Source organism: Pristiophorus japonicus, chromosome 5 (assembly GCF_044704955.1).
Source record: "Pristiophorus japonicus isolate sPriJap1 chromosome 5, sPriJap1.hap1, whole genome shotgun sequence".
In the NCBI taxonomy this organism is placed as follows: Eukaryota; Metazoa; Chordata; class Chondrichthyes; family Pristiophoridae; genus Pristiophorus; species Pristiophorus japonicus.
This window is the reverse complement of record NC_091981.1, coordinates 44,582,880-44,606,303: the sequence shown is the minus strand read 5'-3', so window position 1 is coordinate 44,606,303 and position 23,424 is coordinate 44,582,880. Positions and strand designations below refer to the sequence as shown.

Sequence of the window (23,424 nt, the reverse complement as noted above, 5' to 3'; positions counted from 1 at the left end):
GGACTGGCCCACTTGCTGAACTCGATCGGTGAAATGATGTCCTCTCGTTGCAGCCGGTCTAGCTCGATCTCTACTCTCTCTCTCATCATGTATGTACGATTTCTCCGTGGGTTTTGCTGGAGTGAGCAGATTCTTCGTGAGGCCATACATTGGTGCCCCACAGACGGCAAGGAGGATCGTTCTATGTTTGGCAGCGCTCTCTTCTCCATCTAGCTCGTTGGCCACGAAGTATTTATTTTTTAATTTTTTTATTCGTTGCCAATCTTTCCAATTCTTTGTCAAATCACAAACGCCAGAGGTCACCTTGCACACATCAAGGATCACTCTGCGCCAATGCTCTTAGCCAAAAGGCCTAGAGCCACTGCACCGTTCCTGGAAGTACTGCAATACCAGGTTCGTGCCATGGAGGTGGATGGGTCAGGCCCCCCACACACCTCCGTGGAGGTGGATGGGTCAAGCCACCCCACCCACCTCCTATTTCCAAAAAGCATAGGAGAATCACCTTCCTGATCCAGGGAGAACCACGTTGGGGTCATGGTTACTCCCCTGTCAGGTCAGTTACGCATGATCTTAGCCAAAAGGCCGAGCCACGAAGTATTGGTCGAGTCGCTCCACAAAAGTTTCCCGATCATCTCCCTCCAAAAATTTCTCCAGGATGCCCACTGTTCTCTGCATCTTTGGATCTCGTCGCCACTTGTTGTGTATGGAGAAAATGTCAGACTGAACACTGAGTTCAAAGTAAAGTGTAACCTTAGTCTTTTATTGCAGGTCTCCAGAGTGCCTCTCCAACCTGTGAAGCCTTCTTAAATACCTGTGCTCCCAAGGGATTATGGGATCCCTTAGGACTCCGGGGAATGAGCCCTCTGGTGGCTGTACAGAGTAAATAAAAGTCCACATATATAACAGTACACACTGCAGCCATGGTGCACCAGAGGGTGTGAATGTTTATAGTGGTCGATAGGGTATCAAGCAGGCTGCATTGTCCTGGATAGCGTCAAGCTTCTTGAGTGTTGTTGGAGCTATACTCATCCAAGGAAGTGAAGAGTATTCCATTACTCTCCAAACTTGTGTCTTGGAAATGCTTTGGGGAGTCAGGAGGTGAGACACTCGCCACAGAATATCCAGCATGTGGCCTGCTCTTGTAGTCACAATATTTGTGTGGCTGGTCCAGCTAAGTTTCCAATCAATGGTAACCTCCACCCCCCAGGATCTTGATGGGGGATTTGGCAATGATAATGTCATTCAATATAAAGGGATGGTGGTTACGCTCGCTCTTGTTGGAGATGGACATTGCCTGGTACTGGTGTGGCACGAATGTCACTTGCCACTTATCAGCCCGAGCCTGAATATCATCCAGTTCTTGTTGCATGCGGGCATGGATTGCTTCATTATCTGAGGAGTTGTGAATGGAACTGGACACTGTGCAATCATCAGTGAACATCCCCACTTCTGACCTTATGGTGGAGGAAAGGTCACTGATGAAGCAGCTGAAGATGATTGGGCCTAGGACACTTCCCTGCAGAACTCCTGCAGCGATGTCCTGGGGCTGGGATGATTAGCCTCCAACAACCACAACCATCTTCCTTTGTGCGAAGTATGACTCCAGCCAGTGAAGAGTTTTCCCTCCCGATTCCCATCGACTTCAATTTTACTGGGACTCCTTGATGTCACACACTGTCAAATGCTGCCTTGATGTCAACAGCAGTCACTCACCTCACCTCTGGAATCCAGCTCTTTTGGCTATGTTTGGATCAAGGCTGTAATGAGGTCTGGAGCCGAGTGGTCCTGGTGGAACCCAAACTGAGCATCAGTGAGCAGGTTACTGGTGAGTAAGTGCTACTTATAGCACTGTCAAAGACACCTTCCATCACTTTGCTGATGGAGAGTAGGCTGATGGGGTGGTAATTGGCTGGATTGGATTTGTCCTAATTTTCGTGGACTGGACATAACTGGGCAGGTTTCCACATTGTTGTTAGGTAGATGCCTGTATTATAGCTGTACTGGAACTGCTAGTTCTGGAACACAAGTCTTCAGCACGACAGCTGGGATGTTGTTGGGGCTTATCTTTGCTGTCTCTAGTGCACATAACCGTTTCTTGCTATCACGTCGAGTGAATCGAAATTGACTGAAGACTCGTTTCTTTGATGGTGGGGACCACAGGAGGAGGCCAAGACAGATCATCCATTCAGCACTTCTGGCTGAAGATGGTTACAAATGCTGGGCTCCGCCATCATTAAGGATGGGTATGTTCATGGAGCCTTCCCTTCCCGCTAGTTGTTTAATTGTCCACCACCATTGATGATTGGATGTGGCAACTTTGATCTGATCTCCAGGTCTTCAACCAGTGAAGCCTCCTTAAATACCTGTGCTCCCAAGGATTATGGGATCCCGTGGGACTTCAGGGGATGAGCCCTCTGGTGGCTGTACAGTAAATACAAGTCCACATATATAACATTAGGTCTATCATTGAAACACCTGTGAACTTTTTGACGTGGAAGCAAGTCATCCTCGATTCGAGGGACTGCCTATGATGGTGATGATGATGTAACCTCATGGCTCTTCATATTCCTCGCTCTACTATTACCATCAAGCCAAGAGACCAGATCTAGTTCAATGAGGAAAGTGGAAGAGCATGCCAGGAGCAGCACCAGGCGTGCCTAAAAATGAGGTGCCAACCAGGGGGAGCTGCAACAGAGGACTACATGTTAATTGTGGGATCACTTAGCTCTATCTAGAACATGCTGTTTCCGTTGTTCAGGTGTGTAGTCCTCTGTTGCAGCTTCCCCTGGTTGGCACCTCATTTTTAGGCACGCCTGGTGCTGCTCCTGGCATGCTCTTCCACTTTCCTCATTGAACTAGATCTGGTCTCTTGGCTTGATGGCAATAGTAGAGTGAGGGATATGAAGAGCCATGAGGTTACATCATCATCATCATCATAGGCAGTCCCTCGAATCGAGGATGACTTGCTTCCACGTCAAAAAGTTCACAGGTGTTTCAATGATGGACCAAATGTTACATATGTGGACTTGTATTTACTCTGTAAAGCTACCAGAGGGCTCATCCCCTGGAGTCCCAAGGAATCCCATAATCCCTTGAGCACAGGTATTTAAGGAGGCTTCACTGATTGGAGACCTGCAATAAAAGACTACGGTCACACTTTACTTTGAGCTCACAGTGTTCAGTCTGACTCTTTCTCCATACAGGACACCTAATATTCCAGGTCCAAACTACATGTCGAAGGGTGGAAGATGCCTGTGCTTGGATTTTTTTAGTGTGTGGTGACGGTTGCACACCAGCCACCACACGGGCTTGACAGAGCTAGGTCTTGGCCCAGTAGCAAGGATTAACCAAGACGACTGGAGACCAGCTCTGCTGCACGGACCTAGTGCGCTCACATATCACAGTGTGGGCCATGCTGCCCCTGGGCCCTTGCCTCTGCTGGGCCCAGAACTTGTGCCTCTCCTGGGCTCCAATCACTCACCGCTCCTTCGCCCTGACCTCGCTGCTCCAGCAGTACCTGCCTATGCTCCAATCACCGACCTGGACCTTGGTGATGTCCCTTTTCATTGCCGTTGCTCTCCTGCTGCAGCACGTGCTGCTCCCTGGAGTGGTACGTCGCCACGCTGCTCCTTCTACTCCCTAGTCTACTTCGATGGTGGTCGCAGGCCGGGGGCCACTCAGACTACTGGGCCAAGCCGCCACGCTGCTCCTTCCACTCCCCGGCCTGCACAGAAGGTGCTATCAGACTGTGTCTTACCCTCCTTTTCCCATGAGGTTACATATTGTAGTGGAATGCAATTCTGTTGCTGCTGATGGCCCACAGCACTTCATGGGTGCCCAGTTGAGCTGCTAGATCAGTTCTGAATCCTATTTAGCATGGTGGTAGTGCCACACAACATGATGGATGGTGTCAAGTGTCAAGACGGGATTTCGTCTCCACAAGGACAATGTGGTCCTATCAATACTGTCATGGACAGATGCATCTGCGACTGGTAGATTTGTGAGGACAAGGTCAAGTAGGTTTGTCCCTCATGTTGGTTCTCTCACCACCTGCCGCAGGCCTAGTCTGGCAGCTCTGTCCTTCAGGACTCAGCCAGTTCAGTCAGTAGTGGTGCTACTGAACCGCTCTTGGTGATGGACATTGAAGTGCTCCACCCAGAGTACGTTCTGTGCCCTTGGTGCCCTCAGTGCCTCTTCCAAGTGGTGTTCAACATGGAGGATTACTGACTCATCAGCGGAGCCTTGCACCTTTTTGACCTGATTATTTGTGTCTACATGGGGTCCAGAGTCAATGTTGAGGATTCCCAGGACCACTCCCTCCTTACTGTATACCACTGTGCTGCCACCTCTGGTGGGTCTGTCCTGCCGATGGGACAGAACATACCCAGGGATGATGATGGAGGAATCTGGGACGTTGACTGAAAGTTGAGATTCTGTCAGTACAACTGTGTCAGGTTATTTCTTGACCAGTCTGTGGGACAGCTCCTCCAATTTTGGCACAAGTCCCCAGATGTTAGTGAGGAGGGATTTGTAGGGTTGGCTGGAATGGGTGTGCCTTTGTCATGTCTGGTGCCTAGATCGATGCTGGGTGGTCTGTCCAGTTTTATTCTTCGTATATTTGTATCAGTTTGGTACAACTGCATGGCTTGCTCAGCCATTTCAGAGGGCAGTTAAGAGTCAACCACATTGTTGTGGGTCTGGAGTCACCTGTAGGTCGGACCAGGTAAGGACAGCAGATTTACTTTCTTAAAAAAGGACATTAGTGAACCAGATGGGTTTTTGTGACAACCTGGTAGTTTCATGGTCACCATTACTGATACTAGCTTTTTATTCCAGATTTAATCAACTGAATTTAAATTCCTCCGCTGCTGTGGTGGGATTTGAACTCATGTCTCTGGATCATTAGTCCATGGAGAGAGAAACAAAGTTAACATTTCAGGTCAATGACCTTTCATCAGTGCACCATGTGAAGTATAATGGAGGATAAACAGGTAGCAGTCAGGATTGAGCTCTGAGTGTTGAGGAGACTATACCACACTGTCAGGACCTCAAACTGGCTGTACAACTGGAACCAGAGTTAAATGTCAAAAAATGGACTATTATAGAAGAAATGGGCAGCACCAAATCAAGGAGAAGCAGAGACTTGAGGAATATTGAGGCAGCAATTGAAAATCATTCGAACTAGATAGGTGAGAAGAGGGTCAGGAGAAAACCAGACCCAGCCAAGACAAATTGTAGGACAGAAGGTCTTCAGCAGGTAGTTCTAGACACAAAGGCCTAAATTTGTCTTGGACGGTAGCGCAAAATGGCGATAGTGAATTGGTAGCTCGTTTTGTATTCTGCCCAATTTTCATTTCCAGTCAATGGACACACACACACACACACATACAGGTCAGAGAAGGGTAGAACTGAAAAACCGAGAAGTTATGTTAAATCTGTATAAGGTATAAAGGGATAGTGAATAGTATGGTGAAGGCAAATCAAAAATCATACTTTAATTGTTGGAGTAGGACAAGGGAAACTAGTTAATGTAATTTTGGGACATAGGAGTTTTTGGTTATATCTACGTATTTCCGTTATAAGAACATAAGAAATAGGAGCAGGAGTAATCCGTTTGACCCCTCCAGCCTGCTCCATCATTTAATAAGACCATGGCCGATCTGATAAGATCATGTTTATCAGGAGTATTGGTTTGGCTCAACCCAATAATTAAAATTAGAAGCTAAAGGATTAAAAGGAACCTCAATTGGGTTGTTTTTAATCAATTGATTTATTCCCTAAAAGCATGAAAATATGAGATACGTTGCCTCAGATTTCGGAATACTTTAATAAAAAGAAAGCAACGAGTAATATTTTATATTCAAAGAAATAAATGGTCTGTTTGGCCGAGAGTGTAGGGCTGATTGTCTTTGGGGTAAGTAGGTGAAGATTCGAAGCAGCATTTCCGCCCACACACACACTGATGGGCAGGACCCCGCGTTCTCCGTCCACCAACACATGCGCGCGACTGATCATCCGTCGCAGCCATGGAGACCGCGCGGCCACGTACGCTGTGGGCAGGCGCCGCGCGGGGCGCTGAGGCGACTGTTGGACGAGCGGGGCGGAGGTATGTGCTACTCTTTAACTCTTGATTGCCGTGACAGGGGAGGGGAAGCGGCCGGTAGCGTGCAGAAAATTGCGGTTCCTTTACCTCCTTCCAACGGAGAGGGCGGCCGGAGTGCGTGGGAGACCGGCGTTTCCGCCTCTTCCCTCAGGTCCCGGTTGGCGCTAACCCTCGGGGCAGGTGACTTGCCGGCCATATCAGCGGTTCCAAGGCAGCGCGCCCCAGAGACGACTGGTACCCACACCCAGCCCACATCCCTGTGACACCCACAGCCTCCATCTGATACGCTGCTGCTTGTGTGTCTCCTATCCTGCCTGCCCCGCTGACTCATAGTATAGTATTAGGCAGTCCCTCATATCGAGGATGACCTGCTTCCACACTCAAAAGGGATGAATTCACAGCTGTTTCAATGAGGGACCTGACATTCTAGGTCCCGAACTACATACTGAAGGGTGGAAGATGCCTGTGCATGGATTCTTTTAATGTGGGGTGGTCATTGCACACCAACCACCACACAGGCTTGACAGAGCTAGGTCTTGATCCAGTGGCAAAGGTTAACCAAGACGACCGGAGATCAAGTTCTGCTGCTCGGACCTAGTGCGCACACATGCTCTTACTATCCATAGATCACCATGTGGGTTGGCCTGTGCATGTGCCAGCACTTGGAAAGTGCGATCCAATTAATCTCATTCCCCTGCTATTTCCCCATAACTCTGCATTGTTTCCCTTTTCAAGTGTATATATGCCATTCCCTTTTAAAAGTTACTATTGAATCTGCTTCAACCACCCTTTCCGCCTATGTCTCGTCTCGGTTGAGTTATCGTAAACAATCTAGTTGTTCTCTGCCAACTTTTGTAAGGGGTGAGGTCACCAGGTGAGCACAACATTGGAATTGCTAATTCCAGTTCTCCGGGTTATATTTAAATGTGTCTTAGTGAGCTCGTAGTTACTATTTCGTTATCTATCTGGTTCCAGTCGACAAATGTTCGTGGGAAAAAGCTGAATCTGAATTATTGAATCCCCAACAACTACCACATTACGCTTCCTTTCCTCCTCCCTGGCTCAAAGTTGCCATTCTGGCTGTCCTTCCGACAGTCTTCATTGTTACCCTCACAGGTAGCAAGTACATTGTACCTGTTGGATAGGATCAGTTGGAGGTTCTACAGATCCTCGTTCTCGATCTCACCTGGGTTTCACTTACTCTGTACACTATCAGTCACACCAAGCCTGTTCTGATCCTGTACCTCTACGAGGTGTGACTGAGGTCTGGAACAAACTCACGGTCCATAAACCCCCACATACTGCAATCCAGACACAACCTGCTCTGCCATATCTTAGTCTATATTTATTTATAGATATTACTTTTCAGTCCTTTTTTTAAATACACTAACTTGCACTAAGCTCTAAAACACTGCAAAATTTTAAATACTGCTTCAAGCTTACACGAAGCATTACAAGTATTATCCTGAATTCCTCTGGCTCAGGCCATGATGTCACTTTATCTGAAGTTTATTTCTTGAACTAATTGATCAGTTGCTAAAAATATTAAACACACAAAAAAAGTTATAGGTATTTAACCCATATTTTGTCTTTAAATTCTCGGGTTCTGCCATTGCTCCTTCTGTGTTGATTTTGATATCACTTGGACATCACTTTTTGATTCGGTCTGTTCCTGCTCCTTTATCATCCAGCCTCTGATCTTTTGGTGCACTTTTTGAATCCTCTGTCTTCTCCCACTCCTGTACATCCCGCCTACGATCTCTTGATACGCTTTTTGAATCTCTGGTCTGCTCCTGCTCCTTTATATCTAGCCCCCAATCTCTTGGCAGGCTTTTTTTTTTAGTAGTCCCAAGGCTTCACAGGAGCAGTATCAACTAAATCGAGCTACATAAGGAGATATTAGGGCAGATGGCCAAAAGCTTAGTCAACGAGATAGGTTTTAAGGAGGAGAGAGAGAGAGAGAGAGAGAGGTGGAGAAGTTTATGGAGGAAATTCCAGAGTTTAGGGCCTAGGTAGCTTAAGGAACGGCCACCAATGATGAAGCCATTAAAATCGAGGATTGGCAAGAGGCCAGAATTGAAGGAGTGCAGAAATCACGGAGGGTTGTAGGATTTAAAGAGATAGGGAGGAGCAAGGCCATGGATTGATTTGCAAACAAGGATGAAAATATTAAAAGTACATACTTTGGTTTTACCTGGCCCCTGTCATTTAAACACTTTGGGTCTACCTGCCTTTGTTCTGCTTTATTTCCAGGCCTTTCCACTTTCAAGGTTTCCATGCTTCCCTCCACTATTCTGCTGTAATGGTTTACACCTCCTCTACACCCACTTTTTTGTACCTATATTGTACCATTATCTCCTAGTGTATTGCACCATCATCCCTTTTGTAATTTAATAACTTGCCCTCCACTCTTCCACAGACCTTTTCCTACCATGGGGACTGTCCTCGGTAGTTAGTGAGGTTCGAGTCCCTGATCAGGGTGGGAGTTGGGGGAGGTGTCGTGATCAGGAGGTATGGGGCTGTGAAAGGAGCTGCGACCAGGTTGGGGGCAGGGGTTAGCTCAGTTCAAGAGAGGCCCAAGGATTCTTTGTGAGACCTGTAGGAGCACTCCTGGCCCACAAGAAAACTTGAAAAGTAAATTTCAAACTTACCCGCTGGACTTCTTTTGGCCCAGGATCTGGCTCCCAGCAGGTTTTGCTTGACTGAGCAGACACTGCCCCCAACCCCACTCAAGCCTCTGGTTTATATTGCAGTGTGTATCATCAGATCCAAACTGCATATTTAAAAGAGGACCCCCCACTTCCTTCCTGCGGGTGTCCTGATCGCCTGTTCGAAAGAACAGGTTAATATGGGAAAAAAAATGGGAACACGCCCGGACGGAAGTGGGATTGTTTGGAGTAACTGCCCCCTCCAGCTAAGTTTCTGCCAGGTGGGGCAGTTAAAATTGGGGCCTTTATTTCTCTCTCCACAGATGATGCCTGACCTGCTAAGTGTTTCCAGCATTTTCTGTTTTAGTTTCATTCAATATTCCAAATGGCTCAATAGGTCCCATTACCTGCCTTCCTTCAAGAGCTTGAGTTTCTCTCAGCTCATGTTGGAATCAGTCTTGTTGCTTGTCTCTGCACATGGCGAGATTTGAGCATAGGCTTCTACTTTGAACTCCTATGGCTTTTAGTTTGATTAGAAATGTTACATGTGGATTGTGATATATTCACAGAGCACAGCATACAGCACAGCTTTCTAACATGGCAGGCAGCTCTCGGAAGTCTCCGGAACCTGCTGCTTCTGTTTAATTATTAACTCTAGTTGCAGTACACAATACGTCCACATCCACAGTATGGAGTTACAAACATTACAAGCTTACAGACATTACATGGATCTTTTATGAAAAGACTTCTTAAAGCACAAATTGATTTTATCTACGAAGAAGTTTGCCAGTCATGATTGTCCCATTCTAAATCTATGCTGACCATTTCTTAATTGATTAAGGTAACCCTCCAGCCTATTATTTAGAAGGGCTTTAATTGATTACCAGCAAAATAACTATAAATGATAACTATATCACTCTTCTACAGATCCTGAGATATAATGTTAAGCTTTGCAGTTTGTCCTACAGCTGCCAAAACAAAGTTTGGTAAAGATCTAATGCTGAGTATTATAAATGAAGGATACGACATGAACAGTGGTCAGCAGAGAGATGTAATAAATATTACAGATAAGGTTGTCTGGATAAGTCATGTCCTGCAAAGTTAGGAGTAAATTATCATCAATCCAGTGAGTAGAGATACATCATTATCTTGCCTCTGCTGTCACTCATGTTGATTTACATGACAAGCTTGAAATATAATTTGTTTTCATGACTTAGTGTGGACAACAACAACTTGCATTTAGATAACGCCTTTATCGTAGTAAAACACCCCCAAGGCGCTTAACAAGGACCTGTGAATTGGGTCTCCAATTCTCAAACTGCATTGTTTTATTTAAAAGACTTTGTTACTGATTTCACAGTTGATGCTACCAGAAACCTTACAGCAGTCAAAATATAAATACAAAATAAATTGAAGTGTGCCTCGTTAGACCACAAGGCATTTTGGAATAGTTTAAACCCCATTACAAACCAAGTATCAACAGAAAATTCACATTATGCTCTAGCTATTTTAAGCTGTTAAAATTAGCATTGTTAGCGGTTTTTGTGCATTTGTGAAAGAACAATGAGTATCCATTGTTGTCGTTGTATAGATCGATATAATGGATATTGCAATGTAATTGTTAGTGGTATAATTAATGAAAATATTTTCAAAAATCCTTATTGCGTACTGGATGTTACATACTGGCTGAATGTAATTTGTAATGTCAACCTACTATTTAGAGTGTAATTTAAAAATATGACAGTTATTAAATTAATTGATAATGATTATGACTCGAAGGTAATGAGCATTAGTGTCACATTGGATGTGCTATGGCGTGGTGCAATATCATTTCTGTTACATTTAGAATAACTCCACAAGACTGCACAGTAGTTGCTGGTGAGTTCTGATGCTGCAATGATATCTGTTTAGTGTTATCGTTCGTGGACATAAAAGCCTGGGCTATCGTGCTGGCCTTGCTCAGATCTAGGGATTCGGCAGACAGCAGTTTGCGAAGAATGACCTCGTGGCCGATTCCAAGCACAAAAAAGTCTTGCAACACTTCCCCCAAAAATCCAGTAAATGCGCTTGGTCCTGCAAGGCGTCTTAGGTCGGCAACATAACTCGCTCCTGGCGCTCGGAGTGGTGGTGCATATAAAAGCGATACCTGGCCATCAAGATGCTTTCCTTCGGCTTGAGGTGTTCCCGAACCAGCGTGCACAACTCTTCACCTGTCTTCTCTGTTGGTTTCGTCAGTGCTAGCAGATTTTTGATGAGGCCATATATCGTGGACCCGCAAACGGTGAGGAGAATCGCCCTGCACTTGACCGCGGTTTCTTCCTTTTCCAGCTCATTGGCCACGAAGTACTGGTCAAGACGCTCAACGAAGGCTTCCCAATCATCACCCTCAACAAATCTCTCAAGAATACCAACGGTGGCCATAACTGCATGAAAGTTCGTGATCTGTTAATCGTTGCCAATTGTTACGATTAGAATAACTCCAAGACTGTATATCTTAAGCTCAAACTGTTGTGACCTTGGTCTCTTTATTGTAACTCCACAATGAGGAGCCTTTTATACCTATTTTTCCAGGGTGTCCCACAGGTGCGCCCCCTGGTGGCAAGTCTTACATACTGGTAATGTTTACATACATAACATCATTCCCCCCAAAGTCTTATGTACAAGTTATTTACAAGTTGAGACAATCCGGGGCTCTGCGTTCTCGGGTTGATCGCCTGAGTTGAAGTCCTGGCACGGGTGAGTCGGTTGGATCATTGCTGCACTGTGGTGTGGCTGGTCTGATCGGACTGTTGGGCATGGTGGGTTCATCCTCTTGGTTGACCGCGAGGTCGATTGCTGGTTGGGTGTGTTTGGGTGGATCAATGATGGTAATGTCCTCTTCAAACTGTTCTTGGTTGTCAGTGAACTGCAGTTTGGTCTGATCCAAGTACTTTCTGCATGCTTGTCCAATCAGAAGTTTGACAACAAACACTCTATTCCCCTCCTTGGCTAACACAGTGCCAGCAACCCATTTGGGACCATGACCATAATTAAGAACAAACACAGGGTCATTAACCTCAATGTCACGCTATACAGCCGCGGATCGTGGTACATGTTATGCCGATGACGCTGGGTTTCTACATGATCATTGAGATCCGGGTGGACTAAGGACAGCCTGATTTTGAGTGCTCTCCATTAGCAATTCTGCTGGTGGAACCCCGGTAAACGAGTGGGGCCGCGTGCGTTAGCTGAGTAGTATCCGAGATAACCGGGTCTGCAGGGAACCGTCCGTCACGCGTTTCAAGCTCTGCTTGATGGTTTGGACTGCCCATTACGCTTGACCATTGGATGCAGGCTTAAACGGCGCAGACCTGACATGCTTGATACCATTGCGGGTCATGAGCTCGTTGAATTTCGAGCTGGTGAAGCATGGTCCATTGTCACTAACAAGGATGTCGGGGCAACCATGGGTGGCGACCATGGCCCGGAGACTTTCAATGGTGGCAGTAAATGATGACATTATTATACATTCAATCCATTTAGTGTAAGCGTCCGCTGATACTGGGAACATCTTTCCTAGAAAGGGGCCAGCGAAATCTACATGGACCCTTGACCACGCTTTAGAGGGCCATGACCACAGACTCAGTGGGGCTTCCCTTGGTGCATTGCTCAACTGTGAGCAGGTGTTACATTGGTTTAGGCATGACTCCAACTCCGAGTCAATGCTGGGTCACCAAACGTGTGACCTGGCGAAAGCCTTCATCATGACTATGCCTGGATGGGTACTGTGAAGGTCGTATAAACGTTTCCGTGCCTTTTTTTGGCAAAATTACATGATTCCCCCATAGGAGGCAGTCCGAATGGATGGACATTTCGTCCTTGCGTCGATGGAACGGCTTAATTTCGTCTTGCATTTCCCCTGGGACCGCCGACCAGCTCCCATTGAGGACGCAGCTTTTTACTAGCGATAGCACCGGGTCCTGGCTAGTCCAGGTCCTGATCTGGCAAACCATGATGGGTGACCCCTCACTCTCAAAAGCATCCATTACAAGGAACAAGTCTGCGGGTTGCGCCATTTCCACCCCGGTGGTGGGCAATGGTGGCCAACTGAGGTCATCTGCACAGTTCTCAGTGCCTGGTCTGTGGCGGATTACATGATTATACGTAGATAACGTTAGTGCCTATCTTTGGATGTGGGACAAAGCATTGGTGTGAATACCTTTGCTTTCTGAGAACAATGAAATGAGCGGCTTGTTGTTGGTTTCGAGCTCGAACCGGAGCCCAAATAGGTATTGGTGCATTTTCTTAACCCCGTATTCGCATGCTAATACTTCTTTCTCAACCTTACTGTAGGCTCTTTCAACCTTGGATAAGCTTCTGGACGCATATGCAACTGGTTGCAGTTTGCCTGATCCATTGGCTTGCTGTAGCACACAACCGACCCTGTACGAAGATGCATCACAAGCTAGTACTAAACGTTTACATGGGTCATACAATACAAGTAACTTGTTAGAACATAGCAGGATTCTGGCCTTGTTAAAGGCTGTCTCTTGAGATTTACCCCAAACCCAGTCGTCACCCTTGCATAGCAATAAATGCAATGGTTTTAGCAAAGTGCTCAACCCCGGTAGAAAGTTACCAAAATTGTTGAAGAGTCCCAGGAATGAATGCAGCTCCATCATATTCTGTCGTCTCGGTGCATTCTTGATGGCCTCCGTCTTGGAGTCCGTGGGTCTGTTGCCATTCGCCGCAATCTTTCTCCCCAGAAATTCGACCTCTGGTGCCAGGAAAACACATTTGGAGCGTTTCAGCCTGAGTCCCACTCTGTCCAGTCGCTTGAGAACCTCTTCCAGGTTGTGCAAGTGTTCGGTGGTGTTGCGGCCAGTGATCAAGATGTCGTCTTGGAACACCACAGTGCGCGGAACCGATTTCAGCAGATTCTCCATGTTCCTCTGGAAGATGGTCACCGCCGAACGAATCCCAAAGGGGCATCTGTAGTATATGAACAGTCCTTTGTGCATGTTGATGCAAGTCAGTGTTTTCGAAGATTCAGCCAGCTCCTGTGTCATGTAAGCAGAGGTTAGATCCAGCTTGGTGAACCACTTCCCTCCCCCTGCTAGTGTTGCAAACAGGTCATCTGCTTTGGGTAGTGGGTACTGGTCCTGTAATGAGACTCGGTTGATCGTTACCTTGTAGTCTCCACAGATTCTGACTGTCCCTTCAACACCGGCACAATTGGACTGGCCCACTCGTTGAACTCGACTGGCGATATGATCCCCTCTCGTTGAAGTCTGTCCAGCTCGTTCTTGACTTTCGCATCATGTATGGAACCGCTCGGGCCTTGTGATGAATGGGTCGTGCATCAGGGACTAGATGGATCTGTACTTTGGCGCCTGTGAAGTTGCCGATGCCTGGCTCGAATAAAGACAGTAATTTGTTTAGCACTTGGGCGCACGAGGCGTCATCCTCCGAAGACAGTGTTTTGATGTCGTCCCAATTCCATCAGTTCTTTCCCTGCCAGCTTCTGCCGAACAGCGTTGGGCCATTGCCTGGTACAATCCCTAGTGGTAAATCATGCACAGCTCCATTGTACGATAACTTCACTGCCGCACTGCCAATGACTGGTATGAGCTCTTTGGTGTAAGTGCGCAGCTTGGTGTGGATCGGGCTTAGTTTTGGCCTTGTTTTGTGCCTTGTTGCCCCAGTTTCTCAAAAGCCTTCTGGCTCATGATTGACTGACTCGCCCCCGTGTCCAATTCCATGGAAACTGGAATGCCGTTTAATTTGACTTTTAACATTATCGGAGGGCTTTTGGTGGTGAAAGTGTGTACCCCATACACTTCCTCTTCAGCCTCGAGTTGAGTTGCTTCTCTTACTCGTTCAGCGTGATCCGCGTTGGAGCGGTCATCTTCCGACTCTGCCACGTGGTAAGTCGCAGCACGTCTGCACGTTCGCTGGAGGTGCCCCATTGTTCCACAGCCCTTGCACATGTAGTGCTTGAATCGACATTGATGGGTTCGATGATTACTACTTCCGCAGCGCCAACATGGTGCTAATGGATTCGTATTCATGCCCCGCGGCGGACTCTGAGTCATCCTAAGTCTGGCCTCTGTGGGCGTGTAGGCCCTGCCATGTACAGTTCTGCCTGCTGAAGACATTTTATGCACAGTACTTGCCGATGCTGCAATGATATCTGTTTAGTGTTATCGTTCGTGGAATAAAAGCCTGAGCTATCATGATTGCCTTGCTCAGATCTAGGGATTTGGCAGACAGCAGTTTGCGAAGACTGACCTCGTGGCCGATTCCAAGCACGAAAAAGTCCTGCAACACTTCCCCCAAAAATCCAGCAAATATGCACGGTCCTGCAAGGCGTCTTAAGTCGGCAACATAACTCGCCACGTCCTGGCCCTTGGAGCGGTGGTGCGTATAAAAGCGATACCTGGCCATCAAGATGCTCTCCTTCGGCTTGAGGTGTTCCCGAACCACTGTGCACAGCTCTTCATTTGTCTTCTCCGTTGGTTTCGTCGGTGCTAGCAGATTTCTGATGAGGCCAAATATCGTGGACCCGCAAACGGTGAGGAGAATCGCCCTGCACTTGACCGGTTTCTTCCTTTTCCAGCTCGTTGGCCACGAAGTACTGGTCAAGACGCTCAACGAAGGCTTCCCAATCATCACCCTCAACAAATCTCTCAAGAATACCAACGGCAGCCATAACTCTCTTACTCGTCGTCAATTGTTATGTTTAGAATAACTCCACAAGACTGTATATCTAAAGCTCAAACTGTTGTGACCTTGGTCTTTATTGTAACTCCACAGTGAGGAGACAGCATGGAAGACTGCCTTTTATACCTGCTTGCCCAGGGTGTGCAGGTGACGCTTGGGTGTCCCACAGGTGCACCCCCTGGTGGCAAGTCTTACACATTGGTAATGTTTACATACATAACAATTTCAATTCCTTTTTATTCTGTTGAGGTTACTAATCTTAGCTGATTAAGTCCTTCTCTGGGCAGCGAGTCGAGGCGCAATGCCTTCCCTCTGGACAGGCTGGATGTAGGAATGTAGAGCATAAATATCATTCAATATGTATGTGTAAGGGGAGAATTTGGCATCTTAGAGGGTTAATAGTAACAAGCTTCTGATGAATCAGCTTGCATAGCTGAAACAGTTTGGAATCATTAAGCCACCTGCTGTAAAATAGGAACTAGGAGACTTTGACCGTTGCACATATATCTAGCTTTTATAAAATAACAAGATATAAGAAAACGACTGGAAAGACCGGTTGCGGTGTGCAAGAGTTGTCACACGGTACGAACACAAGTTGTATGAGTAACGTAATGGAAAAGTATTGAGACTGTTACATGCCTACCTGTTGGCGTGTACATTCTGGAAAGTATAATAATCGCTGACCAACAGCAATCGGGGAGAGAGAGACTGGAGGCGCTGGGGAGGCTCAGACGCGGAGACTCCTCTCCCGTATACTTATTAATAACCGTTTTTACTTTAAACCAAATCAGACTGTGTCGAGCGTCTCTGTAATGCTGCACATCAAATATATAATGTATTTGCTTCATGGGTTCTTTGCTTTGGAATTCATAGCAACACATTGCTATTAAGAACTAGTTGGTTTATTAGCAAAAAGTTTAACAATCATACTACACATTACCAGTTCATCCACCAGGCTCACAACTACCTGCCTCATCGTGGATCTCCCGAACCCAACTGGCTGGGGTTTTGTTGAGTCTTATGAACATCACATGACTGGCTAAGCCAGTCCCAAGTCAACAGCTCTACAATTATTTTAAACTAAGCTTTAAATTGAGTGGCCCCTTTTTGTAAGGACACTAGAACCCATAAATTTAAAAATTAAATGAGAACTTTGCCAATCAAATAAAAATTCTGTTCCTGGGGGTGATGATTCACTCCAGTCCTTCTGGTGCTCACTTTTCGCGGAAGGCCGCAAACGTGCCAATGGACACCGCGTGCTCCATCTCCAGGGACACCCTGGCTCGGATGTAACCCCGGAAGAGAGGCAGGCAGTCGGGCTGAACGACCCCCCTCGACCGCCCGCTGCCTGGACCGGCTGATGGCCCCCTTGGCCAGGCCCAGGAGCAGTCCTACGAGGAGACCTTCCGACCTGCCCGCTCCTCTCCGCACAGGGTGCCCAAAGATCAGGAGTGTGGGACTGAAGTGCAACTCCTTCAAATAATGGAATTGGGACTGCAACCTCGCACATTCAATAAAAACGTGGAACACGGACTCTTCCAGACCGCAGAAATTGCAGGCGGCCTGGGAGCCCGTGAACTGACTTAAAAACTTATTGCACGGGACTGCTCCGTGCAACACCCACCAGGCCAAGTCCCCAATAAATAGAGGGTGGACTCCCACGTAGAGTGCACTCCATTGGCATTGGGGATCCTGCCTCCTCCAGTCGGCAAGATGGTGCAGCATGGCGTGTCCGGACGGCAGACGAAGATGGCAATGTGGAGAGTGTGTAAGAGCAGCCCGTACAGGAATTCCCTCCGCGCAGAACTGAAAGGCACGGAGGGGACTTTCCCGAGGAGGCTCAAATTGTGAGGCGTCGGTTCCCAAGGGAGGTTTTGGGGCTTGGCGCCGATGAGGAATTCCATCTGGACGGGGGTCAGTTCGGATGGGATCTCCCCACGTGCTTGGGCCTCCTTGACACACCTAACGGAGTCAGGGCCCAGTGCCATTTTTAGCGTCAACAGCTCTACAAACCTGTGAGCATACTCAAAGGTGCATACATTACAATATATATATATATTTTGTTTTTAAATTATATGCCATGAAGTTATTTTTTTCGAAGTGAGAAATCCTGGTTCTCACAAGTACCTAATTTCATTGATGCAGCAATGCTCCCACTATTCAAGTGGCATGCTGTAGCAGTTTTGTACTTAATGGTCTATTGTGTGGAAATGAAGCAGACATAGAGGCTTTCCTTTCCATGTGGTACTTGACAAATCTGATTATTTATAACAAGCCTAAAAGATTACACCAGTGTTGCTTTTCACTAACAAAGTAATATTTAGGGCAGAGATAGCCAGTAAATATAACGCTTGAATCTTGTTTGGAGGAACTTGGAGGAGGCATCCTCAATTTTCTTCGCTCCACCATTGGCAGATGTTCCTTAAGCTGCCTTGGACCTAAGCTCTAGAGTTTCCTCCCTAAACCTCTCTACCTCTCTCTCCTTTTTAAGATGCTTCTTAAAACCTACCTCTTTGAGCAAGATTTTGGTCACATGTACTAATATCTCTATGTGGTTCCATCAGATTTTGTTTGATAAGAACGTAAGAAATAGGAGCAGGAGTATGCCATACGGCCCCCCGAGCCTGCTCCGCCATTGATCCGATCATGGACTCAGGTCCACTTCACTGCCTGCTCCCCATAACCCCTTATTCCCTTATCGGTTAAGAAACTGTCTATCTCTGTTTTAAATTTATTCAATGACCCAGCTTCCACAGCTCTCCGAGGCAGCAAATTCCACAGATTTAGAACCCTCTGAGAAGAAATTCCTCCTCATCTCAGTTTTAAATGGGTGGCCCCTTCTTCTAAAATTATGCCCCCTAGTTCTAATCTTCCTTATCAGTGGAAACATCCTCTCTGCATCCATCTTGTCAAGCCCCCTCATAATCTTATACGTTTCGATAAGATCACCTCTCATTCCTCTGAATTCCAATGAGTAGAGGCCCAACCTACTCAACCTTTCCTCATAAGTCAACCCCCTCATCTCTGAAATCAACCTAGTGAAGCTTCTCTGAACTGCCGCCAAAGCAAGTATATCCTTTCTTAAATATGAAAACCAAAACAGTACACGGTATTCCAGGTGTGGCCTCACCAATATCCTGTATAATTGTAGCAAGACTTTCCTGCTTTTACACTCCATCCCCTTTGCAATAAAGGCCAATATTCCATTGGCCTTCCTGATCACTTGCTGTACCTGCAAACTAACCTTTTGTGTTTCATACACCAGGACCCCCCAGATCCCACTGTACTGCAGCATTTTGCAATTTTTCTCCACTTAAATAATAACTTGCTCTTTGTTTTTTTTTGTGCCAAACTGCATAACCTCACACTTTCCAACATTATACTCCATCTGCCAAACTTTTGCTCACTCACTTAGACTGTATGTCCTTTTGCAGGTGTTTTGTGTCCTCCTCACACATTGCTTTTCCTCCCATCTTTGTATCGTCAGCAAACTTGGCTATGTTACACACAGACCCTTCATCCATGACATTAATATAGATTGTAAATAGTTGGGATCCCAGCACTGATCCATCCTTGCAGCACCCCACTAGTTACTGATTGCCAACCCGCGAATGAACCATTTATCCCGACTCTCTGTTTTCTGTTAGTTAGCCAATCCTCTATCCATGCTAATATGTTAGCCCCAATCCCCTGAACTTTAATCTTGTGCAGTAACCTTTTATGTGGCACCTTGTCAAATGCCTTCTGGAAGTCCAAATACACCACATCCACACATCCACTGGTTCCCCTTTATCCACCCTGTTCGTTACATTCTCAAAGAATTTCAGCAAATTTGTCAAACATGACTTCCCCTTCATAAATCCATGCTGACTCTGCCTGACTGAATTATGCTTTTCCAAATGTCCTGCTACTGCTTCTTTAATAATGGACTCCAACATTTTCCTAACCACAGATGTTAGGCTAACTGGTCTATAGTTTCCTGCTTTTTGTCTGCCTCCTTTTTTAAATAGGGGCATAAGAACATAAGAACATAAGAATTAGGAACAGGAGTAGGCCATCTCGCCCCTCGAGCCTGCTCCGCCATTCAATAAGATCATGGCTGATCTGGCCGTGGACTCAGCTCCACTTACCCACCCTCTCCCCATCACCCTTAATTCCCTTATTGGTTAAAAATCTATCTATCTGTGATTTGAATACATTCAATGAGCTAGCCTCAACTGCTTCCTTGGGCAGAGAATTCCACAGATTCACAACCCTCTGGGAGAAGAAATTCCTTCTCAACTCGGTTTTAAATTGGCTCCCCCGTATTTTGAGGCTGTGCCCCCTACATTTGCAGTTTTGTAATCTGCTGGGATCTCCCCAGAATCCAGGGAATTTTGGTAAATTATAACTAGTGCATCCCCTATCTCTGCCGCTACTTCTCTGTATCCCTAGGATGCAAGCCATCAGATCCAGGGGATTTATCCGCTTTAGTCCCATTATCTTACTGAGTACCACCTCCTTAGTGATTATGATTGTGTTAAGTTCCTCCCCCCCCTTTAGCCCCATGACTATCCACTGTTGGGATATTTTTAGTGTCCTTTACCATTTCCATGTCCCCCATTACTAATTTCTTGGTCTCGTCCTCTAAGGGATTAATATTTATTTTAGCCACTCTCTTCCATTTTATATACCTATAGAAACTCTTGCTATCAGTTTTTATATTTCGTCTTAGTTTACTTTCATAGTCTATTTTCCCTTAATCATTTTTTTTTAGTCATTCTTTGCTGGCTTTTAAAAGTTTCCCAATCTTCTGTCCTCCCAATAGTTTTGGCCACTTTGTATGCCCTTGTTTTTAATTGGATACCATCCTTTATTTCTTTAGTTAGCCACGGATGGCTATCTTTTCTTTTACACTCTTTCCTCCTCACTGGAATATATTTTTGTTGAGAGTTATGAAATATCTCCTAAAATGTATGCCACTATTCATCAACCGTCCTACACTTTAATCTATTTTCCCAGTCCACTTTAGCCAACTCTGTCCTCATACCTTTATTTAAGCTTAGTACGCTGCTTTGCGATCCGACTTTCTCGCCCTTCATCTGAATTTGAAATTCAACCATGCTATGATCACTCATTCCAAAGGGAGCCTTTACTAGGTGATTGTTTATTAATGCTGTCTCAATACACAGGACAAGATCTAAGATAGCCTGCTCCTTGGTTGGTTCCGTTACATACTGCTCAAGGAACCTGTCCCTTATACACTCTATGAACTTTTCCTCAAGGCTACCATGACCAATTTGATTTGTCCAACCAATATGGAGGTTAAAATCACCCATGATTATTGCTGTTCCCTTTTTACAAGCCCCCACTATTTATTGGTTTATACTCCGACCAACAGAGTTGCTACTGTTAGGGGGCCTATAGATTACACCCACTGGTGACTTTTTCCCCTTATTATTCCTTATCTCTTCCCAAACTGTTTCAACATCCTGATTATTTGAGCCAATATCGTTTCTATTGTATATGCATGCCTGTTTGCTGTGTGATATCTGTAACACTGTTATGCAACACTGAATGTACCCTTACACTGTACACAACTTACCTGTACACCAGAGGGTACTGCTGCTGGAGACCTACGGGTTACCTTCACACTGCAGGTAACCCAGTATAAAAAGGAGCTCACAGCTTGGTGTCCTCACTCGAGGAGTGCAAATAAAGGACACAGGTCTACACAGTTTCAGTATCATACCCTGCCTCGTGGAGTCATTACTAAAGGTGTCTGCATCCATTACAACTAGCGACGAGGATACGAGGTCATGAACCACACGTTCAACATGTCTAACCTCAGCAACTTTCAGCAATTTACAGAGGGGGAAGATTGGGACACTTTCGTAGAAAGATTGGAACATTTCTTTATAGCCAACGACCTGGATGGGAACACACCGGCTACATGACCGAACAAGCGCAGGGCCATCCTGCTAAGCAGTTGTGGGCTCAGCATTCATTGTCTTGTCGGGGACTTGCTAGCCTCACCGAAAGCTATGAGGAACTTGTAACACTTACATAGGAACAACTAAAACCGAAAGAAAGCATCCTCACAGCCAGGCACTGGTTCTACACTTACCGGCGACCTGAGGGCCAAGAAATTACTAAGTGTGCTGCACACTTAAGAAGACTAGCTGCACCGTGTGATTTTGGAGACCAAAATGAAGCACTAAGGGACATATTCATCATTGGAATCGGCCACAAGTGACTCTGCTGACATCATGGTCACCCTGCAGAAAGCAATTCAAGTGAGCCAGGCCTACATGGTTTTGGCTGGCGACTCCAGGCGAATACTGACCCAGGACTCTAAACCGGCGAGCGCAGTGCACCGCATGGATACTTCGAAAGACAGGAAGGCTGCCCCGAGTCCAGCAACCCTGAGTCCGCCACATAGGACAAACCGGATGGCCCCGTGCTGGCGCTGTGGAGGAAACCACAGGGCTCACCAGTGCCGCTACAAAATATATGCATGCAAAGAGAAAGGGCACCTCCAAAGAATGTGCAGAAAAAACTATACTCCCCGCATCTCTGATGAGTTGGCTGATCACCCGGGCTCCGACACAGATGCAAGTGAAGTTGCGCAAACCCTGGAAGAAGAGTATGGAATTTACACCTGCTCCACCAAAAGTTCTCCGTGGACGATGGAAGTAGACATCGACGGGGGCCCAGTTTCTATGGAGATCGACACAGGGGCGAGCCAACCTGTGATGAACCAAACGACCTTTGAGGAACTTTGGTTAAATCCCGCCAATCGACCGAAACTGTCTCCTGTCCAGGCGCAGCTCCTCGCCTACAGCAAGGGTAAAATCCAAACCATTGGCAGCGTGGACGTCCAGATGTCCCAGGGTGGCGTGTTGAACAAACTCCCCCTGTGGATCGTAGCCGGCGACGGTCCCACGCTGCTGGGCAGGAATTGGATGAACCCGGTCCACATCTGGCGAAGTGGCGACGGCCTCTGGTCCCCGGCAATCGACCTCGAACATGGATCCATCACTGCATCCGGAGACTCCACTGTCCAGCTCGAAGGCGCGGCGATGACTTTACAACACCACGACGAAATCTCCAAGACCGAGAATCTAAACTCCACTTTCCGGGCCGGGGCAGGACTCCAGGAGGTGAACAGCGTCGAAAGAAGTAGACTCCCGACGTCCAGGGCCGAACCTGTGGAAGAAAAGACCACCACAGCCTATCTGCAGGAGAGCCAGAAGATGGCGGCAGCACCACGAGGAGCAGAACCTGTAATCAAATGGCCGTGGCCATACCATGAGGGGCAGCGTTGGAGGAGCGACACGTGGCACCAAGCAGCCAATCGGATTGGGAGGCTCCCTTAAAGGAGACCAGTAACCAAAGAAATTTAAAGGGACAGTTTCAACTATTTGAGTACAAGGACTTTAAAGCTAAAGATGCAATTAAAGGGTGCAAGTATGAAAATGTATGTAATGTAACCATGAATTGTGATGCTGGTTTAACTAATGTGACTAATGAGATGAATGCAGGTGTCAGTAAGATTAAGAATGAGTTTATTATGCTTAACAATTGTGATAGGGAATGTGAAATGCCTAATGTAATCATGTCTGTTGAAACCAGGACACCCAAAAAGTGATGCAAATGCTGGAATGTACAATGCGGGCTTGACTATGTGTGATCAGAGCCAAGATGTCATATATACTGGTAGGACACTGCCAAAGGACATTGGGTCCTACAGGGACCATGCTGATGCCAATGGAATCCCCCTGTGGGAGACCTCCAGGTCCAGCAGGCTACCTGACCATGTAGCCTGGACCTTTGGAATGAATGTGATGCCCCTTGCAGGACACACACACACCCAGTGGGAGCAGACCCACTACAGGGACAGTGGTCAATTGGCAGCACAGCCACCACCAATCGCAACCTGCACCAGACCAGCCTACAACCCCTGGCCACCAGGGCCAACACCAGGAGCGT

The 23,424-nt window shown here is 46.6% G+C and overlaps 1 protein-coding gene and 1 pseudogene across 6 annotated transcripts in view; one reads left to right on the top strand and one right to left on the bottom strand.

Moving 5' to 3' along the window:
- Nucleotides 1-356: 356 nt before the first annotated feature.
- On the bottom strand, nucleotides 357-594 carry LOC139264948 (U2 spliceosomal RNA; annotated as a pseudogene).
- Nucleotides 595-6,018: 5,424 nt separating this feature from the next.
- Nucleotides 6,019-23,424, top strand: part of LOC139263790 (uridine phosphorylase 1-like) — a 143,258-nt gene continuing 125,852 nt past the window's right edge. For 5 of the 6 annotated variants that reach the window (XM_070879842.1, XM_070879838.1, XM_070879837.1 and 2 more), the window contains exon 1: nucleotides 6,019-6,106. Coding sequence is in view for 1 of the 6 variants with exons in the window: in XM_070879841.1 (XP_070735942.1) it covers nucleotides 6,027-6,106 (80 nt within the window). In the remaining 5 variants the exon portion in view is untranslated. The remainder of the gene's footprint in view (nucleotides 6,107-23,424) is intronic. The other variant, XM_070879841.1, reaches the window with a different exon arrangement.